Genomic DNA, 16670 nt, shown 5'->3' on the forward strand with positions numbered 1-16670 from the left:
CATTCCATTCTCGCCCGTCCAGGATGTTTCTGGCCTGAGTCGAACCTTCTCGCCACACTTCTCGACCTTACCTCCACCAACCAGTCTGTTTTCCACAGTAACCCGACCCAGCAGCTGCTCCACCTCGACCGCAAAAAAAAAAAAGAAACCTCTCGGGCCTGCGAAGATGGAGGCAAGGACAGCGGCAGTATCTGCTCCAGCAGACTCTTCGTCCCCTGCTGCAAAGGACAACGGCTCGGGCGCGGGTGCAGCTGCCAACGTGGAAGCAAACGGCAAGACGGTCAAGTTCGACGGCGTCAACGGATCAGCCCAAAGCAGCTCCAAATTGCAATCTTCTTGTCGCTTTGCACGAATGAATGGCATCACCAACGGCAACGGCAATGGTGAAGCTAATTGCAGCTCTTCTTTGGCCAGCAAGACCTTCTTCCCACTCTTCCCTGGTGTTGCTTCTGCGCTCGACGAGAGTCCCTGGGCATCCGGCTACAACACACCCACCCTGGGCGCCGCCATTCACAACGCCGTAGAGCGCACTGAAGATGCTCTCCAAAAGCTCGTTGAGCAGCGCAAGGGTGGCCTCCTTGAACGCGTAGCCCAGAGCACCATCAAGGCTGCTAACCAGATCGAGCGTCTCATCCAATGGGAGATCTACAGCCGAGTCAACGCCATTGCCGGTCTCGACAACATGTGGTTGCTCATGGACGGCATCAGCGCTTTCAATCCCGTCTGCACTGCCACTTATACTTTTAAGGAGCCTGCCAAGCTGCAGGACCTCAAAGACTCGATGATGCGTCAGATTGGTCACTTCCCCAAATACACCCAAAAGCTCGCCGACGTTGGCCGCTTTTTCCACGGTAGCATCTTTATCGACGACGCCAACTTTGACATTGACCATCACCTGCGCTCACACACTTTGCCGGGCAAGGCTGGCAAGCGAGAGCTGGAGAGCTTCGCTTCCGACTTTATCGCTCAGCGCTGGGACTTTTCTCGTCCGCTCTGGGAGATGGCTGTTCTCGAGAACTTTGTCGATGAAGAGAGCGGTGCTAAGGGTGCCTGTGTCATTCGCGGCCATCACACGTTGGCCGATGGTCAAGGTTTCATCATGAGCCAGCTCTTCGTCACCTCGCTTGGCCCTAAGCTGGAAAGCATGATGTCAGAGGGCGCACAGCTGCTCAGCGATGCTAAGCAGGGCAAAGCTCTTCCCTCGCGCATGAACAAGAAGCTCGCTAGCCTCGACCGCTTCCATGGCACTATTGCATTGCAGCTTGTCATGATGGCGCTCTACTGGATGGCTTGGTACCTCTCGCTTCTCATCGATATTGCAGGCTGCTTTACACTTGCTATCTCGACAAGTTACTTGTTCCTTGCGACGTTTTGGCGTCAACACTACGTCACCGCAAGCTACCGTGGTCCAAGAAAGTACGAAAAAGAGTTCTCGGTCTCCAAGTCGTTCTCACTTTTGGATGTCAAGCTGGTCTCCAAGGCCTTCTCCGGTGTCCAACCGGGTACTCTGCTTGATAAGGTGCAAGGTGGAAAGCGATCCTCTCGTCCTCTCATTGGAACGCATCTTACGGTCAATGACATTATTTGCACTGTCATTGCCGATGTCATCAACGATGAGCTCGAGCGTCAAGTAGCTCAGCCTGGTTTCTTGAACCAGATTCGTCGCATCTCGCACAAGATCCTCCCTTCGCCCATTGGTATTATGGTGCCCATCTCGATTCGACAACCTGGTGACTGGTCGCTGCGTAACCTTTCTACCGGTGGTATCGCTTATCTGCCTACCACCAAAGGCCTACCAACCGACCTTCCTATCCTCCACCGTCGACTGCACACCACGCACAAACGTCTCAGCATCTTCAAGAACTCGCTTCTGCCCAAAATCTTGTTCCAACTGATCCAACTCACCGGTCAATTCCCAGTCCTCTTCCCAATCCCCTTGGGTTTACTCCCGAAAACGTCGTTCAACGTCCTCCGTTGGCCCACCGTATGGCTCACCGAGCGCATCCTTACTTGCTTCACTGCTGTTGTCACAAATGTTCCTTGCCCATCCAAGCAGCGCATTCAGCTTGCAGGCCAAGAGGTTGTCAGATGGACAGCTCTTCCTCCACAAGCCGGAAAGGGAACTCTCGGTATTGGCATTTGCTCCTATGGCGGTGATTTCAGTATCTCCATCTCAGCAGATCGGGTCGAGGGCAGTCAAGGAGTAGCAGCAAGATTGACTGACAAGTTCGAGAAGAGGTGGCGAGAGTATGTCAATGTCAGTCGTGAATTGATCAACAAGTCCGGTTCAGAGAGTAAAGAAGCCAACAAGTCGAGGTCTAACACTTAGCTCCCCTCCTTCCGCTGTGTCGCATCGAGGCAACGCCAGTAGCGAGCAAAGAGGCTCTTCTCATACAGCTTCCTCTTCTTCGAGATAAGTGATTAGAAATGCTATGGAAGCTTACAATACAGTTGCTTTCTTTCGTCTATACATTATGCTTGAAACTGTGCTGCTGCCAGAATGAGTCGTGCAATGGCTTCTGTGATTGGCTTGTATGCTGTCCAGATGTCTCGTGTGCATGTTGATGATGCAGACGAGGAGAGAGCGACATGTGTTTGCGTTAGGATATCGCTGGAAAGCGTCCTGAAGATTGGATATGCGCTTCCTCTCGTCAATGTCTACGGTACAGTGAGGAAGAAAGATGTTTGCAGCTCACACCCACGTGTTAGCTCTAAGAGCTGCTGTTGACAGCGAGACTTTGAACTTGTTGGAGGATACTTACAATACTTTCCTTTATTCCACCGACTGTGAGACCAGCCAAATCGATTCTAACTGATTGCTGCTGTGGGTCCCTTGCGTCCACATCCGCATCTGTAGAGGTGGACGTTGCATCGACAAACGCTTTCAACAGTGGAACAAGATGCACTTCCAATGCGAACCCTTCTTTGTTGAAGGTTGCGACTCTAGCTTTGATCTGTTTCAGTGGCACTCCTGGCGGCATCAATCCCTTCTCTTCTGCTGTCTTGAGGTAGGCATGCAATGCAGCCAAGTAGCCTTGCACAGCCTTTGCATCTCTTGGCGGTGACAGTGACTGTTGCTGCACGGCCAAAGCAGCGATGTTAGGATTCTGAGAAGGCAGCAGAGCCTTGATGTGCACTTTGCTTGGATCCTCTTTCTTCTCATCTGCCGTTTTGCTTGCTGTGTTGGTCTGAACTCTCACTGGAATGGGCGGTGCGCAGGTATTAGTCTCTAGCACCTTTTCTTGCTCTGTGAATAACCTTCGTTTCTTTCTAACTCGTAACATCCTTGCCTTTGAACCACCTTGCTTCATCAACCTCTCCGCTAGTTCTAGTGCTGGACCAACGGTTGGATTGTCTTGCACTCGATCCACAAGCTCTCCTGCGACTCGAAAAGCGTGATCGACATTGGCTCGATAGCGTTGCATCGTCTCGCCCGGTAGGGACTGGTTTGTATGTTGAGACATGAGCGGTGCAAGTAAGGTCGGAAGAAGGTGGGTGAGACCGGCGGGTCGATAGTCAAGCAGTGGAATGAGTTGTTGCATCTGAGAAAGCGCAAGCATGAGTTCGGTGCTGTTTGGTTGTGAAGTGGAAGCCGTGCATTTGCCACTTGAACCTGCGGATGAGGTTGTGGTGTCCATTCTGAGCAGATCTGCCACCGAGACTGGACTGTGCGATGGAACAAGGTCAGGTGGGATCAAGGCAAGGAAGAAAGGTGGGTTGTTGCAATGCCAAACTGACAAGTTGATCCAGCTTTCCGCTGCTGAGCCAAACGATCCAATGTGATGATGCAAGATGACGTAAGCCATTCATTCCATCATGGAAGGGATCGGGGGAACCCGATCTGACCGGAAATGGAGCGAGGATCGATCCGATCAGAGATCGGGTACAACACAGTCCCACACCTTGTCAGCCTAGATGATTAGGTATAGCAGCAGTGACATCCTACTTAGACTCCACCCGATCGCCAGTTATCGGGACCCAACTCCATCATCCGCAAGTCAGGCACAGATGCGTAGCGAATGGCAGTGTGAATCGCTTCTTCAGCTATTCGTCGACCTGCTCGCTGTGGTATCGCAGCACATAAGTTGCAGCAGCCAGGAGGGCGCAGAGTGTGAGAAGCAATGTTTGAGATTACTGCCAGGAATCTAGAGGGCATGTGTGTGTGTGTGTGTGTGTGTGTGTGAATGAGTGCGGAAAGATGAACTCCCAAAGACGATTGAGATGTCACTCTGCTTTTTCTTCTTCTCTTTTTCTTTCTTTCTTTCTTTCTTTCTTACTTGTTCTCCTTCTCGAGCTTGATCAAGAACTTTTCCAAGTCGAAAGCTGGGTGCTCGGGATCCGTCTCGACTGCAATTGCAAAAGAAGAGAATGTCAAAGACAAAGAAAGTGAGAGATAGGTCAGTGAGAGATACGTCAATGAGAGATACGTCAATGAGAGATAGGTCAGTGAGAGATAGGTCAGTGAGAATGCTCTTTGGTCGGCACATCTTATGTGCCTGTGAGGTAGCTGAGCACAAGGGCTTTTCATGTCCAATCGCAGGCGAGAGGTGAGGGCTAACACGAAGCAGCATGCCAAGAACAACGCGAGATCGACATATCCACCGCATGCGTAGGCCGCTCCTACTCGTGTGACACTGCAATATAAACCTTTGTCTTGATTCTGCCATACGCTGCGATGCAGGATTGGTCATGTTGGCCGCCTTGTCGATCCTACTGCAAAACTGCCGACAATGCTGAAAAGTAGTACCGCATGCTGATGTTGCGCCTCTGCCATGCGGAACAGCACACCTGCGAGAGTAGCATGCAGAATCGTGCAGCCGCAGTTGTCTTGCCTCCCTGACCAAGTGGTCTTTCAAGCCAATCTTGGGTACAGGCTAGACTGTAACTCTCAACTGCTCCTTGGCATAAGACCGTACACCTGCTACAAGGCGTGGTCGGCCACCGTGCCCCTTGTCCAATTATGTTGGCATGCTCAAGTGTCGCGATCGGGATGAATGCCTGTGTGCTGCGAATGTTGTACGTACCTCCTGAGTTGGTCTGTTTTGCAACGAGGCGGTCCTTATAAGCCTGCTTGGCCTTTTGAATGAGTTGCTCCTTGCGCTTGTATTCAGCGTGGGCGGCCTTGATGTCTTCCTTTGCTTGCAATGTCCTGCGGCGAAGAATGCCGTATCCAATACCACCGACAAGCGCCGAGTAGCGGACGGTCTGTAATGTAGCAAGGGTGAAGTGGTGAGAATGGCCAAGTGTGTGCAGTGCCGATGCAGAAGTGAGTGGAGAATGCGATGCGAGTCGGGGCAAATCAAGGTAGTGGGAGGAGAAGACAAGAGGAAGAACAAAGAGTATCAGTATATCAGCTCGTACTTGAGAGGGCTCGAACTTGGCCATGCTGCACAAGCCTGTCGTCCTTGATCTGGTGGTGCAAGCTGCTGATTAAGCTCCAGTGCGTATCGTCGCCGGCAGAGTGCTTGGTGATGCTACGAAACTTACGTTCAAGACTGGAGAGCTCGACATGACGTGCATGTGTTGATGTCAAGGAACGGAAAGCGACCTAGGATACGAGAAGCGACGACGGAAAAGGAATGCGAGAGACGACAGAGAGCTAACGAGGATGATCCGCGATGTCGAAAGGCATGAAAGGTGAGAGGTCGAGTTGAAGATGGTGAGGGCAAGAGCTATCGCAACACAGAGAGCAATGCGATTTGCAAACGCTCCCTTGGCCTTGGCCTTGGCCTTGGCCTTGCTCTCTCTCTCTCTCCCTCTCCCTCTCTCTCGCCCGAAAGGAATTCTAGAGAGGCAATTCTAGAGAGGCAATTCTAGAGAGGCAGCAAGTCAGAGCTTGGCTTGAGTTCTTCTTGATTTTCCTCGAGTTCCTTCCCGTCGAAATCGGGCGTTTGGGCGGGAATAGAAATGCGTTGTAATCAAGCGACTGTTGAATTATAATTCTAGTCTCGAGGTGAGGGATGTCAGGTCGAACTTGGCAACACTTTTCGAAGGCTTTGTTAGATCGACGCATGCTAGTAATTTCGTTGAATTCAAAAATCGAGAGCTGCGGCGTCCTCCAATCACAGTCGCGTCAGCTTCTTTCATTCGACTTTGGCTTGGAACGGGAAATTGGCTTATCTAAGCAGAAAAACACTGACACTAACGGCCGAAAGAGCGAGCTGGTTAGGAAGGGAAGCGGGGTCAAAGCAGCAGCAGAGGCCGCAAAGCTCGAAGCAAGAAGAAGCAACAGCCACGCCCAATTCGCTATCTCTCTTCCTCCTCCTCCTCCTCCTCCTCCTCCTCCTCCTCCTCCTCCACCGTACATTTCTCCATCTTCTCCTTCGGCCCCTTTCTCTCCACCTCGTTCATACTAAAAATGGTTCTTAACCAGGAAAAGCTCGCAAAGCTCCAGGCCGCCAGCCGAACCGGTACGTTTTCTCCGCAGTTCAATTCTCCGCAGCTCAATTCTCCGCAGCTCAATTCTCCGCAGCTCAATCAGCCACACTTGCATACACCTGCGAGCTCTACCTTCACCTCTCGCGAACCAATCTGAGCTCTCTTGCCGCAATTCTTCCGTTCACAGCAAACCGACTCGATGGCTGACACTCTGCTTCTCTCCTATCTCTCGCTCTGCTTATCGACAATTTGATCGCCCCCCCATTCGCCTGCTCTGCACCTTCTATGCCCGGCCTCCACCCACCTCGCTTCGAACGAGACATCTGCATATGCTCACCGGCCCCTATCAACCTGACCTCGTGAACCACATCTGCACGATCCGAATCCGCTTCCATGTTGCTCGTATGCTTGGTACAACACAGGCGGTAAGGGTACCCCGCGTCGTAAGATGGCTCCTAAGCCCAAGGGTCCCGGTGGTGAGGACCCCAAACTCCAGGCCGCCCTCAAGAAGCTCCAGGTGGAGCCCGTTTCTGGTGTCGAGGAGGTCAACATGTTCAAGGAGGACGGCAACGTTCTTCACTTCTCTGCCCCCAAGGGTAAGTTTCATTGGCATACAGCAGCTACCACCACACGGCACCACAGCACACGATCCCAGTCGCAGTCGCTGCATCAGATCTAGCAGGAAAAGGCGCGGCAACCTGCGAAAATACCATGTTGGCCTGACCATCGGAAGTGTGCTAGGTCGGAAAGCAGCAAAGCAACCATGACAGCCCAAGAGATAGCAACTGGCAAACAAGCCGAGCACTGGATCTGAGTGCGATTCGCGCTATCCAAACCAATCCAGCTGGTGACGGAGAAGCGTGGCAAAGTCACTGGAGCGACACTTTCGCACTGCCAAGGCCGCCGGTTTGCGGATGTTCTCAACAATGCCCAGCTGCTGATCGCAAAAGGAAAGTAAGACATTCGTCCTGACATTTGACTTTTCACCTTTGCACTTCTACTTTTGCTAGTTCACGGTCTCCCCTCTAGCAACACCTTCGCCGTCTACGGCAACGGTGTCGACAAGGAGCTTACCGAGCTTGTCCCCGGTATCCTCAACCAGCTCGGTCCTGACTCGCTCGCCTCGCTCCGCAAGCTCGCCGAATCTTACCAGGCCATGAACGCTCAGCACACCGCTTCGCAAGCCGCCGCCGGTGGTGCCTCCAAGGATGACGATGACGTTCCCGATGTTGTTGAGAACTTTGACGAGGCCGACAAGAAGGAAACCGAGGTTGACAAGCTCGACTAAATGCTCTCCTACTCGACTCTCTCTCAAGCATTGATAGCAAGCTGACTTTGACAAAGATGCATTAGTTTCCCTCTACTCGGCCCAGCCTCATGAAGCAAGCACGCCAGTTTGTTGTACTTTTCTAGGCATTCCTATCCTTCCTCTCTTTTGCAGCATTGCCTTGTCACACACCCAAAAATGTCACAAAGTTGATGTACAAGATCAATGCGAAGCTGCAAAGCCTTGGATTGTGCTGTGAAATGGCATGCAGAACAGTCTGTGCTCAGCGTGCATTCATTGAATGCCGCTCGGTGTCGTGTCTAATCGCTGAATGGTCAACTTGTGCACAGTCCTTCACTGAGCCAGATGTATTTATATCAACACGTTTTTGCCCCTTGTTGCAAGAGTCGAGGTCAGTGCGATCATGTTGGGAATCCATCCTCCCAGTTTGATATTGCCATTGATGAGGTCAGGCGATTTTCCGAGTGCATTGCCTCATTCAGATGTTGTGCAGCGGTCGACTGTAGTGTTTGACCTTGTAGGGATGTTCAAGTTGCTCGAGGACCCGAGTGATAGGGAAGGCGCGAGAGCTTTCGAGATAGTAGAGGGTGCCGTTGCTTTCCGACATTGCTGCTATACGAGACTGCGAGGAGACGCTACTCGAGATCGAGAAGAAGCCTGTCAATTTGGCCAAGCCAGAGCAACAAACCAGGACATCCAATGCACCTCAATGTTGGACCAGCTTCCAACACACCTGGCAGCCACAGACTGGTTCGAAGCTCAAGATCATGCACTTACCCACCATCCCAACCGAACAGCGAGGGCAGGCGGCATCTTATTTACGATTGGAAAGACACATACCTCGCCACGGACGAATCTTCTCAGATCCTTCTCCACCCTCTCAATCTCAACAAGCATCACTGGAGCTCTCACGCTAAACGTATCCCTTCCCTACCCAGCCCACCTAAGCAGCATCTTAGGATATGTATAAAGAAGTAGTAACATTTGCCACGAATGCTACCATTCTAATACCCAAGCTTTTCCCGAATCCTCCCCGTTAGTCTGAACCGAATGCTCCTTATAACTTTTCCATTGGAGCCATTCACTCAGTAAAATCGAGCCCTTCAGACCACAACAAAGAGTCTCTGGCCGCCATTCATCTTTTGGTAGTTGTTGGTAACTTGAAATATCACAAGCAGTTCCTTCATTGCTGTACAGACCCTGGGTGTAAGTTTGAGGACAATCCCATAATTTCCTAAATTTAGCCCGATACCTCTTAACATGTCCGCAAACCTCGCTCACCGTCGCCACTCATCAACACCCACCAACACTGCTCAACACTGCTCATCTCGCACCAACACTCCTCGCCCATACTGCGATTGCTTATGATTACATGTCTCACTTCATTCCACATATGCACATACAGACCATCGGTAGAAGCATATATGTATACCTGGCATTGCTTTGGAACTAGTCTTTTCCTAGAATAACAATCTTGCTATCTACTTTGCCACCCTCGCTTGTGCATTCCTCAGCATTGTCAATCCAGATCCATACGCTGTTTTTTGCATTGAGCTGCGCCATTATCATAATCCATTGCTGCTGCTGCTGTTGCTGGTGGTGGATTGGATGCTCCAGTCACCGAGATCGAGGGCAGTGCAGGCTGGATGTGATTGTTCCAAATCGGATTGGACACCACATTGAGCTGCTCGTATGTGGGTATCTCGGCAAGAGTGGTCAAGATTTTCTTAAAGATGGTTTGGATCCCCAAAACATTGAGGCAAGGATAGGTGTGCTTGTTGGTCACACCTTGGGTGCAGAGTCAAGGGCATTTGGTGCCATTGATTGTCTGCACTTGTGGGTGGAATTCTTGAGGTTTGCTGGCAGATGGCATTGAGGTGCCCAGGTCAAGCAGAATGCAGATCAGAGCCCTTTCAGTGAGTGGCTCTTCACCCAGCAGTGCATGCAAGGCATGCATGATTGATGGTCCAGCAAGCTTGAGCATTACATCTGGCTTACCCGATCTGGCTCCTGGCTGCAGTTCGTCGAAATTCTTGGGCTCCCATGCAACATAGGTCATGTAGCATGCAGCGTGCATCTCAATGCTGGTGGCAGCATCAACCTGCATGCCAGTGGGAATAACAAAGGGCTGATCGAGGTTGCCCATAAAGACAGGGAGGATGCCATCGATGCCATGCTGCGAGTGTGCCATTTGCAGTTCAACTCCACACTTCCAACAGCACCACAGGTATTCGGGAGAGATCTCGGTGATATGTTCAGGCAGCACATCAAAATGCATGAAGTTGGTCCACACCATTGTTGATGATGCTGCCTATGTTCCAGCCTGTGATCATTGCAGTGCCGGACAGGTGGACGAGCCATCCTGCTGCACTCTTTCAACACGTTGGTGCAATTCGTCAGCGTTGGCCTCATCGAGGTCAGCAAGCCCTGCAAGGATGGTTTTGAGAGGCACCACACAGGTCAGCACCTCGGCATAATCTGACTTCGTCTGTTGCTCGAGCACATCCAGCTCTTTGCACTTTGCTGCATCCCAGGCGACGATCAAGGTGATGTGTGAGGCTAGCTCTCCATGCATCCCCTTGAATCCAGCAATTGCCAGGTCCATAAGGCATCGGGTTCGAAAGTTTTCCAGGATGGAGCTGTATGGGTTGACTGGCTTCTGCTCCAATTCCACCTGCTTGTCACATTCTTCTATGGCAACAGGGAACATGATAAGTGAGGCAGTGATTGCCAGCATGGGCTCTGATGGAAAATTGACATACATGGAGGCATCATTGGATATGCGGCTCACCATACCCATGTGCTGGTCCACAGTCTTGTTTATGAAGAGCTTTTGCTCGCCAAAGAGGGTGCCACTGCCTTCATGCACTGGGACAAGGCCAAGGGCAAGCCACGAGGCCATGACACTAAAGCACTGCGCCATGTTGTCTGTGGAGAAATCCTCTTTGCCTTGAAGCTTGAAAAGGACATTGTCCCAGAAGTTGCTGCACTCGAGTGCAGGCCAGAGCAGCCATCTGTATCAGATGAGGTGGTCATGTGAGGATGCCTGCAAGGCACAGGAGAGGGCACATTGCTCCTTGGCAAGCACATTGACACTGATGCTGACAAACGTATGCAAAGGTGCTGAGTTCCTTCAATGGAGCAAGCTCTGATCATCAACATGTTCGACAAGATAAGTGGCACTGCTGCTGGTGCTCATGAGCACCAACCAGAAACTCAAAGTCTTGTATTTAGCCTGGAGCATGCCAACATAGTTCCAAGCATGGCAGAGGCTGTTGAGCTAATTGTTGGCTGCATAGGGTGTGGTGACAATCATCTTGATGCATTTGTCAAAGGCTACCAGCACTGGAGGCACTGGCACTCCAGCTTGACCCAAGTGCAGATGATGTGACATGGCAGTTAGCTGCTCTTTGAGATCGAGAAGAGGCTTCCAGAGAGCCACGTCAAAGATTGTTTTGTAACTGGGTGTTTGGAAGGATTTGGAAGCTTTCCCCTCTACGAGCTTGAGTACAGTTGGGAGATTGCTCACTGCAAGCTCGGATATGGCCTTGAAGTGGTTGTTGTGGGGATAGCGGTCAAGAGGCTTGGGCAGATCATCATCACAGGTGACTGGTTCAAATCGATTGAGATCACAAAGATGTTGATACTTTTTGGCATTGGTCTTCCAAGGTCTCAATGCTTGGGCAAGTGTGGTGAACCAGGCATGAAGGAAGCAGGCCACTTGAAGGTTGCACGAGCTGGAATAATCATGCTGTGCATTGGCAAAGTAGGTTTGGACACCTTGGTCTGGGAGTGGATAGCCAGCCTTGGTGTTGCTGTCAGTGCTTCTCTTGGGAAAGCAGACATAGAGGAGGGGGGTTTGTTGCTGACACTCGTACACCATGCATGTCTTGCCTGTACCACTCGACTGAATGATGGGGGTGCCACAAAAGTAAGGCTTGGGTTCATTTGGACCGAGTTTGTCATAGACAGCATTGAGGTGAGAGACAAAGGTGAGGAAGTGATTGGGTGTGTCACCACAGTAGGGTCAATGAAACCCTGTGGCAAGATGAATGTTGGTATTGTTCACCTCTGGTTCTTGGGAGTGCTTGACATGTGATTGTGCAAGGTGAATGATGACCATGGCAAGGGCCTGCTCAGGGCTATTGAAAGTGGGAAATCATGAGGCAAGGGCTTTGTAGATGGAGGTAAGCAGGCCAACAAGGTCAATCTTTGCACTGAATACATTGTTGAGCTCTGGTATGACTGCGCAAAACCTAGACTGGTGTTTGATGAGGCATTTGACCATTGAACTAAGCAGGCCAGGACTCCAAGATTTATCCTTACTATACATATTGCAACCCAATTCATGAAGGTCAATGAGAAGATTCCAAACTTCAATGCCTCTGAGCTGAGCTAGAAGACTTGTTGCCTTGACAGTGCAAGGGGTATTCTCGAGAGCTTGTTGGGGTAGTGCTGAAGTGGGCTTGACAGGCATGGTAGGATCCACAACCTGCTTCAACCGGGGGCTGTGATGTTGCAAATAAGGGTGGGATTTGAAAAAAGAATTGAGAAACTCGTAGATGCAATCCAGAGGCCATTTGTTACATTCGAAATGGCTGAGTCAATCATACAACATTGCAGAGACTTCGAGAAGAAGAGGTGATGATGTTGAGACAATCTGGTTGTCATCAGAAGATGGCAGAAGTAATTCGTTGAGCTGAGACCATTGTTCTTTGAGGCCTGACAACGGTGCTTTGCTGCTACTGGAGCTTGGCAGATGCGAGGGTGGTGAAGACGACATGATGGAATGGTGAAGCCCAAGCACACTAAATGCTAGCCAATATTGAGTAGACGAAAGATTGCGGCAAGAGAAAGCGTGTTGTGGTGGTGGTGGTTGTGGTGTTGGTGGCTGTGGTGGTGGTGGTTGTGGTGGTGGTGGTGGTTGTGGTGGTGGTGGTGGTTGTGATGGTGGTGGTGGTTATGGTGATGTTGATGAATCCAAACTGAGCTTTGACGACATGTGCGCGCGCATTCAGTTCAGCTCGGCTCCGATTTCCGAGTTTGGGTTGTGGTGTTTTGTTACGCTCTAACAGTTGCGAGGTTATGAATATATATTGGTGCAACACTACACAAAATGGCAGCCTAGATGGATTGCAACGATTGAAGCACATTGCCACAGACCATGTTGGTGTTGGTGTTGGTGTTGGTGTTGGTGTTGGTGTTGGTGTTTGAGGGGTGTCATTTCCGAGGATTCTGATTCGAGTGCCCATTTAGGCGAGCTTGCCTTCCGCCCATCTGTTGGTCTTGAGAGCCATGCTAATGGAGAGAAAGCAAGAAATCAGTATAAGCCGGTCAGTAAGGTCGAACGGAGAGACATGATTACGATCAAGAGGAAAACTTACTCGACAGCAGCCAAACCCCAGTCGAGACCGTGGTTGTGACCCTTGTTGGCTCCACGGCCCACGCCACTTCTTTCCAAAGCCTGGTCCTCGGTCAAGGCGGTGAGAAGGCCCAAAATGACGGGCACGCCAGTGTCCAATCCAATGCGCATTAACCCAGAGCAGCAGGATTCGGAAATGTATTCAAAGTGCATGGTCGAGCCCTTGATCAAGACACCAATACCGATAACTGCATCGAGCGCAGCCTTGCTGGGCCTGCCTGCCGATCCCGAGGTGGTAGGTGTAGCAGGCTTGGAGTTGCCATCGAGAAGCGAGGTGGCGCCCATGAGGTCGTAAGCGTTGGAGGAAGCCTGCACTTGCGAGGCAGAGATGAGACGAGAAACACCAAAGGGAAGCTCCCACGAGCCCGGAACGCTCTCGATGACGATGTTCTCGGGCTTGACGCCGGCTTTCGTCATGTTCTCAACGCAGCCCTTGACGAGAGGGGTGATGCATTCTTGGTTCCATCGCGCGTGGACGATACCAATCCGGAGATTCTCGGCGCCGGGGAACGAGGTGGGTGCCGGAGCAGGGCCCTTGATGCTAGCCATTGTTGCTATGGAGACTGTGGAGAAGGCTTTGAAGATGTCCGAAATGATGCGCACCTACTTTATAGATGCTAGCGAGACCAAGAAAGAGGGAATGGTGCGATGAGGATTGTCTAAGCGAGCGGCATTGACGTTGGATGGTGGAAGCTGTGATTCTGTTAGATCGCCTTCTTTGGTCCAGAGGTGATCGAGCCAAAGAAGCAGATCGTATCCCCGATGTCAACCTCAAAGCCGACGGAAAGCAAGACAGAATCGGGGCTGGACCTCGCATTTTCCCATATTTTCCCATATTTTCGGTGTAATTGTCGGCAACATCATTCCGGAGCATTCCGGAATGATGCTTCTTCCCTTCTTCCATCTTGACAGCTTAGCCATTGCCGTCGTTGACGTCGAACGCTTATAAGCAACACCTCTGGTCTTCATCGTCTTGACTCTTCTTGAACGTTCTCAAGACCACTAGGACGTGGAAAGGAGACATCACAGCGTCTCAGTTGTGGGCCCCTACATCACAGGATCTAACACCTTGCCAACTATTTGGCATCCACTTCACCACGGCAACTTGTACGACCCGAGACTTCTTGAACGGCTTCTTACCCGTTTCTTGGCTTCTTTTCACCTCTTTGCCCCCCCCCGGACAGCACTGTCCTCCACACCTGTCTCCTCCTCCCTAGCGTCCCCCAAGTTGATCATCTCGTTGTACTTCGATATGAGGACGTCGACGCTCCTTCGCACCTCTTCCTCCCTCGTCGTGCGATCCTCTAGCCAAACCGCCGCCGCAGCAGCTCGTCTTTCCGTCCTCGCCGCTTCCACTATGGCCAACAAGCGCGTGTCCACCGCCAACAGCAGGCTCAACCAGGTCTCTCGCCAATTCTCCTCTTCCCGCGCCCATCCTGCAGCCATGAGCGCATCTGCTCCCAACCGCGCTGCTGCTGCATCCAATGCAGGATCCGCGGCCGATGACCAGAAGCTCGTCAAGCTACTCTCCGAAGGCGGACTTCGCACCATCCTACTCAACCGCGAGAAGGCGCTTAACGCACTCAACCAGGAGATGGTCAACTTGCTCGAAGAGGCGCTCGATGAATGTCTCCTCTCTTCCACCTGTAACATCATTCTCCTTCGTGGTGTCGGTCGAGCTCTCTGCTCCGGTGGTGATGTTCTCGCCGTCGTAAAAGCCGCCGACTCACGCGACCCTGAGGTGCGCAACAGCGCTCTCGAGTTCTTCCGATCCGAGTTCCAGTTGGACTACAAGATCGCCCGTCTCGGCGAGGCTACCAACGCTCACAGCGCCGACAAAGGTGCCGAATATTTACGCACACTCATCAAGAGCAAGGGCAGCGAGGTTAAGAATCCTAAGACCTTTGTGTCCGTCATGGACGGTATTACCATGGGTGGTGGTGTCGGCCTCTCGGTTCATGCTCCCTTGCGTATCGCTACGGAGCGCACCATTTTTGCTATGCCAGAGACCGGTATCGGTTACTTCCCTGATGTCGGTGTCACCCGTGTTCTTGCCAGGCTCGATGGTCGCATTGGTCAGTACCTCGGTATGACCGGTGCTCGTATCTCCGGTGAAGAGGCCTACCTCATCGGCCTCGCAACACACTACGTCTCCTCATCCTGCATCGATGCTGTCGCTCACCGCCTCAGCATGCTCCCTGCCGAGAGCGCCCTCAACCCCTCGCTTGTCTTTTCCGCCATCCACGAGTTTTCCTCGGAGCCTCTCCTTGCCAAGGAGACGCTTGCCAAGTCTGCCTTCTTTGGTGACCGTCGCATTGCCCTCGACTACGTCTTTGGTCAGCTCTCATGCGAGTCCATCTTCTCCTGCCTCGAGGAGATCTCATCCGGCAAGCGCGATTCTCAAGCTGCAGCTGAGCTTGCCGAGCTCGGTCTGGCTTCCATCACTCCCCAAGTTCAGAAGTGGTCCAGCCAGACATTGAAGGATCTCAAGACCAAGAGCCCTCGAGCACTCAAGATCACTCACCAGGCTATCTTGGAGGCGCGCAGATTCGATGTGGAAGAGGCTTTCCGATTTGACATGCGTCTTGCAACTGCTTTCTGCGATCTCTCCATTGGTCGTGACTTTTACACCGGTGTCAGGCACGTCCTTGAACGTGATCCTGATACCGGCAAGCGTCGTACGGGCATTGCCGAGTGGGATCCTCCATCGCTCGACAAGGTCTCCGACACAACAATTCGTGCTCAGTTCTTTGCTGATCTCGAAACCGCCAAGGAAGCTGGTCTCAAGCTTCACGTTCCCGAACTCAAGGCTATCCCCGAACCATTGATGAACAAGGAGGCAAGACAGGCAAGAGACAGTTTGTTGCGAGGCAAAGGTCCATTGAAGTGGGAGCAGAGTCATAATGTCTTTGCTTTGCCAAGTGAGGCTGAGTGTGCGGCGTTGTTGGAAGGAAGTCATCCTGCCGCTGGAGCAGTGGTTCCGGATGATGCCGAGTTGGTCGATAGCTTGAAGAGGCATAAGGGACATTTGCCTGGCTTGGAGTTCAAGATCAAGGATTGGATTGAAAGGAAGCGTCGTGCCTCAGCATAGAACCTTGTCAGACGACGTCAGGTACTATCCATCCAGGCAGGAACACTGTACTCTACTCTACAGAACCAGAAGCTATGTTACACCTCACCAACAGAATGCCACACGACTCTCACGACATTATCAACCGAGCCCAGTACTAGCCATACACCAAACGGCCATTCCTTGCCACGAGCATACTCGAGCTGTTGATGTATCATCGGACGCTGAGCACCTCGAAATGCGAATGTCCTCACAGCAGAGATGTCTCACAGATATAAGCCATCTTCCCAGCATCGACGGCTCACTGACCCACCTCGTCCGCAAAGGCAGATTTCTCGCGAGTTAAGTTCGAAAGGCTGAGAGCTTGATTTGTTGCCGCCCTTGACGAGCGAGTGTAGTGCGATCGCGTGCTGTAGAAGACAGTGAGCACGGAGTTGAGTAGAGCCCGAGGTGATGAACCCCAGTTGCTGTACTCGATACCGGATCCAGTGATACTATACAGCCCCATCTCT

At 51.8% G+C, this 16670-nt stretch overlaps 7 protein-coding genes across 7 annotated transcripts; 3 read left to right on the top strand and 4 right to left on the bottom strand.

The window, feature by feature from the left end:
* Positions 1-166: 166 nt before the first annotated feature.
* On the top strand, positions 167-2329 carry UHO2_03526 (uncharacterized protein; the record flags this gene model as incomplete). The annotated part of the gene is made up of 1 exon (XM_041554132.1): positions 167-2329. One exon carries the CDS (start codon positions 167-169, stop codon positions 2327-2329), a length of 2163 nt encoding a protein of 720 aa, XP_041410066.1.
* A 143-nt stretch (positions 2330-2472) lies between these two features.
* On the bottom strand, positions 2473-3638 carry UHO2_03527 (uncharacterized protein; the record flags this gene model as incomplete). Its single annotated transcript, XM_041554133.1, has 2 exons — positions 2473-2658; positions 2763-3638. The coding sequence occupies 2 exons, from the start codon at positions 3636-3638 to the stop codon at positions 2473-2475; spliced, it is 1062 nt and encodes a 353-aa protein (XP_041410067.1).
* Positions 3639-4273: 635 nt separating this feature from the next.
* UHO2_03528 (uncharacterized protein) lies at positions 4274-5511 on the bottom strand (the record flags this gene model as incomplete). Its single annotated transcript, XM_041554134.1, has 3 exons — positions 4274-4347; positions 5025-5205; positions 5488-5511. The coding sequence occupies 3 exons, from the start codon at positions 5509-5511 to the stop codon at positions 4274-4276; spliced, it is 279 nt and encodes a 92-aa protein (XP_041410068.1).
* An 847-nt stretch (positions 5512-6358) lies between these two features.
* On the top strand, positions 6359-7666 carry UHO2_03529 (putative transcription factor BTF3a; the record flags this gene model as incomplete). Its single annotated transcript, XM_041554135.1, has 3 exons — positions 6359-6410; positions 6801-6974; positions 7389-7666. The coding sequence occupies 3 exons, from the start codon at positions 6359-6361 to the stop codon at positions 7664-7666; spliced, it is 504 nt and encodes a 167-aa protein (XP_041410069.1).
* Positions 7667-9995: 2329 nt separating this feature from the next.
* UHO2_03530 (uncharacterized protein) lies at positions 9996-12449 on the bottom strand (the record flags this gene model as incomplete). The annotated part of the gene is made up of 5 exons (XM_041554136.1): positions 9996-10655; positions 10827-10901; positions 11007-11495; positions 12084-12174; positions 12283-12449. The coding sequence occupies 5 exons, from the start codon at positions 12447-12449 to the stop codon at positions 9996-9998; spliced, it is 1482 nt and encodes a 493-aa protein (XP_041410070.1).
* A 469-nt stretch (positions 12450-12918) lies between these two features.
* On the bottom strand, positions 12919-13637 carry UHO2_03531 (putative RIB4 - 6,7-dimethyl-8-ribityllumazine synthase; the record flags this gene model as incomplete). The annotated part of the gene is made up of 2 exons (XM_041554137.1): positions 12919-12964; positions 13051-13637. 2 exons carry the CDS (start codon positions 13635-13637, stop codon positions 12919-12921), a joined length of 633 nt encoding a protein of 210 aa, XP_041410071.1.
* Positions 13638-14445: 808 nt separating this feature from the next.
* UHO2_03532 (uncharacterized protein) lies at positions 14446-16179 on the top strand (the record flags this gene model as incomplete). Its single annotated transcript, XM_041554138.1, has 1 exon — positions 14446-16179. One exon carries the CDS (start codon positions 14446-14448, stop codon positions 16177-16179), a length of 1734 nt encoding a protein of 577 aa, XP_041410072.1.
* Between the last annotated feature and the right edge of the window lie 491 nt (positions 16180-16670).

This window comes from Ustilago hordei (genome assembly GCF_900519145.1).
Source record: "Ustilago hordei strain Uho2 genome assembly, contig: UHO2_contig_06, whole genome shotgun sequence".
Lineage (NCBI taxonomy): Eukaryota > Fungi > Basidiomycota > Ustilaginomycetes > Ustilaginales > Ustilaginaceae > Ustilago > Ustilago hordei.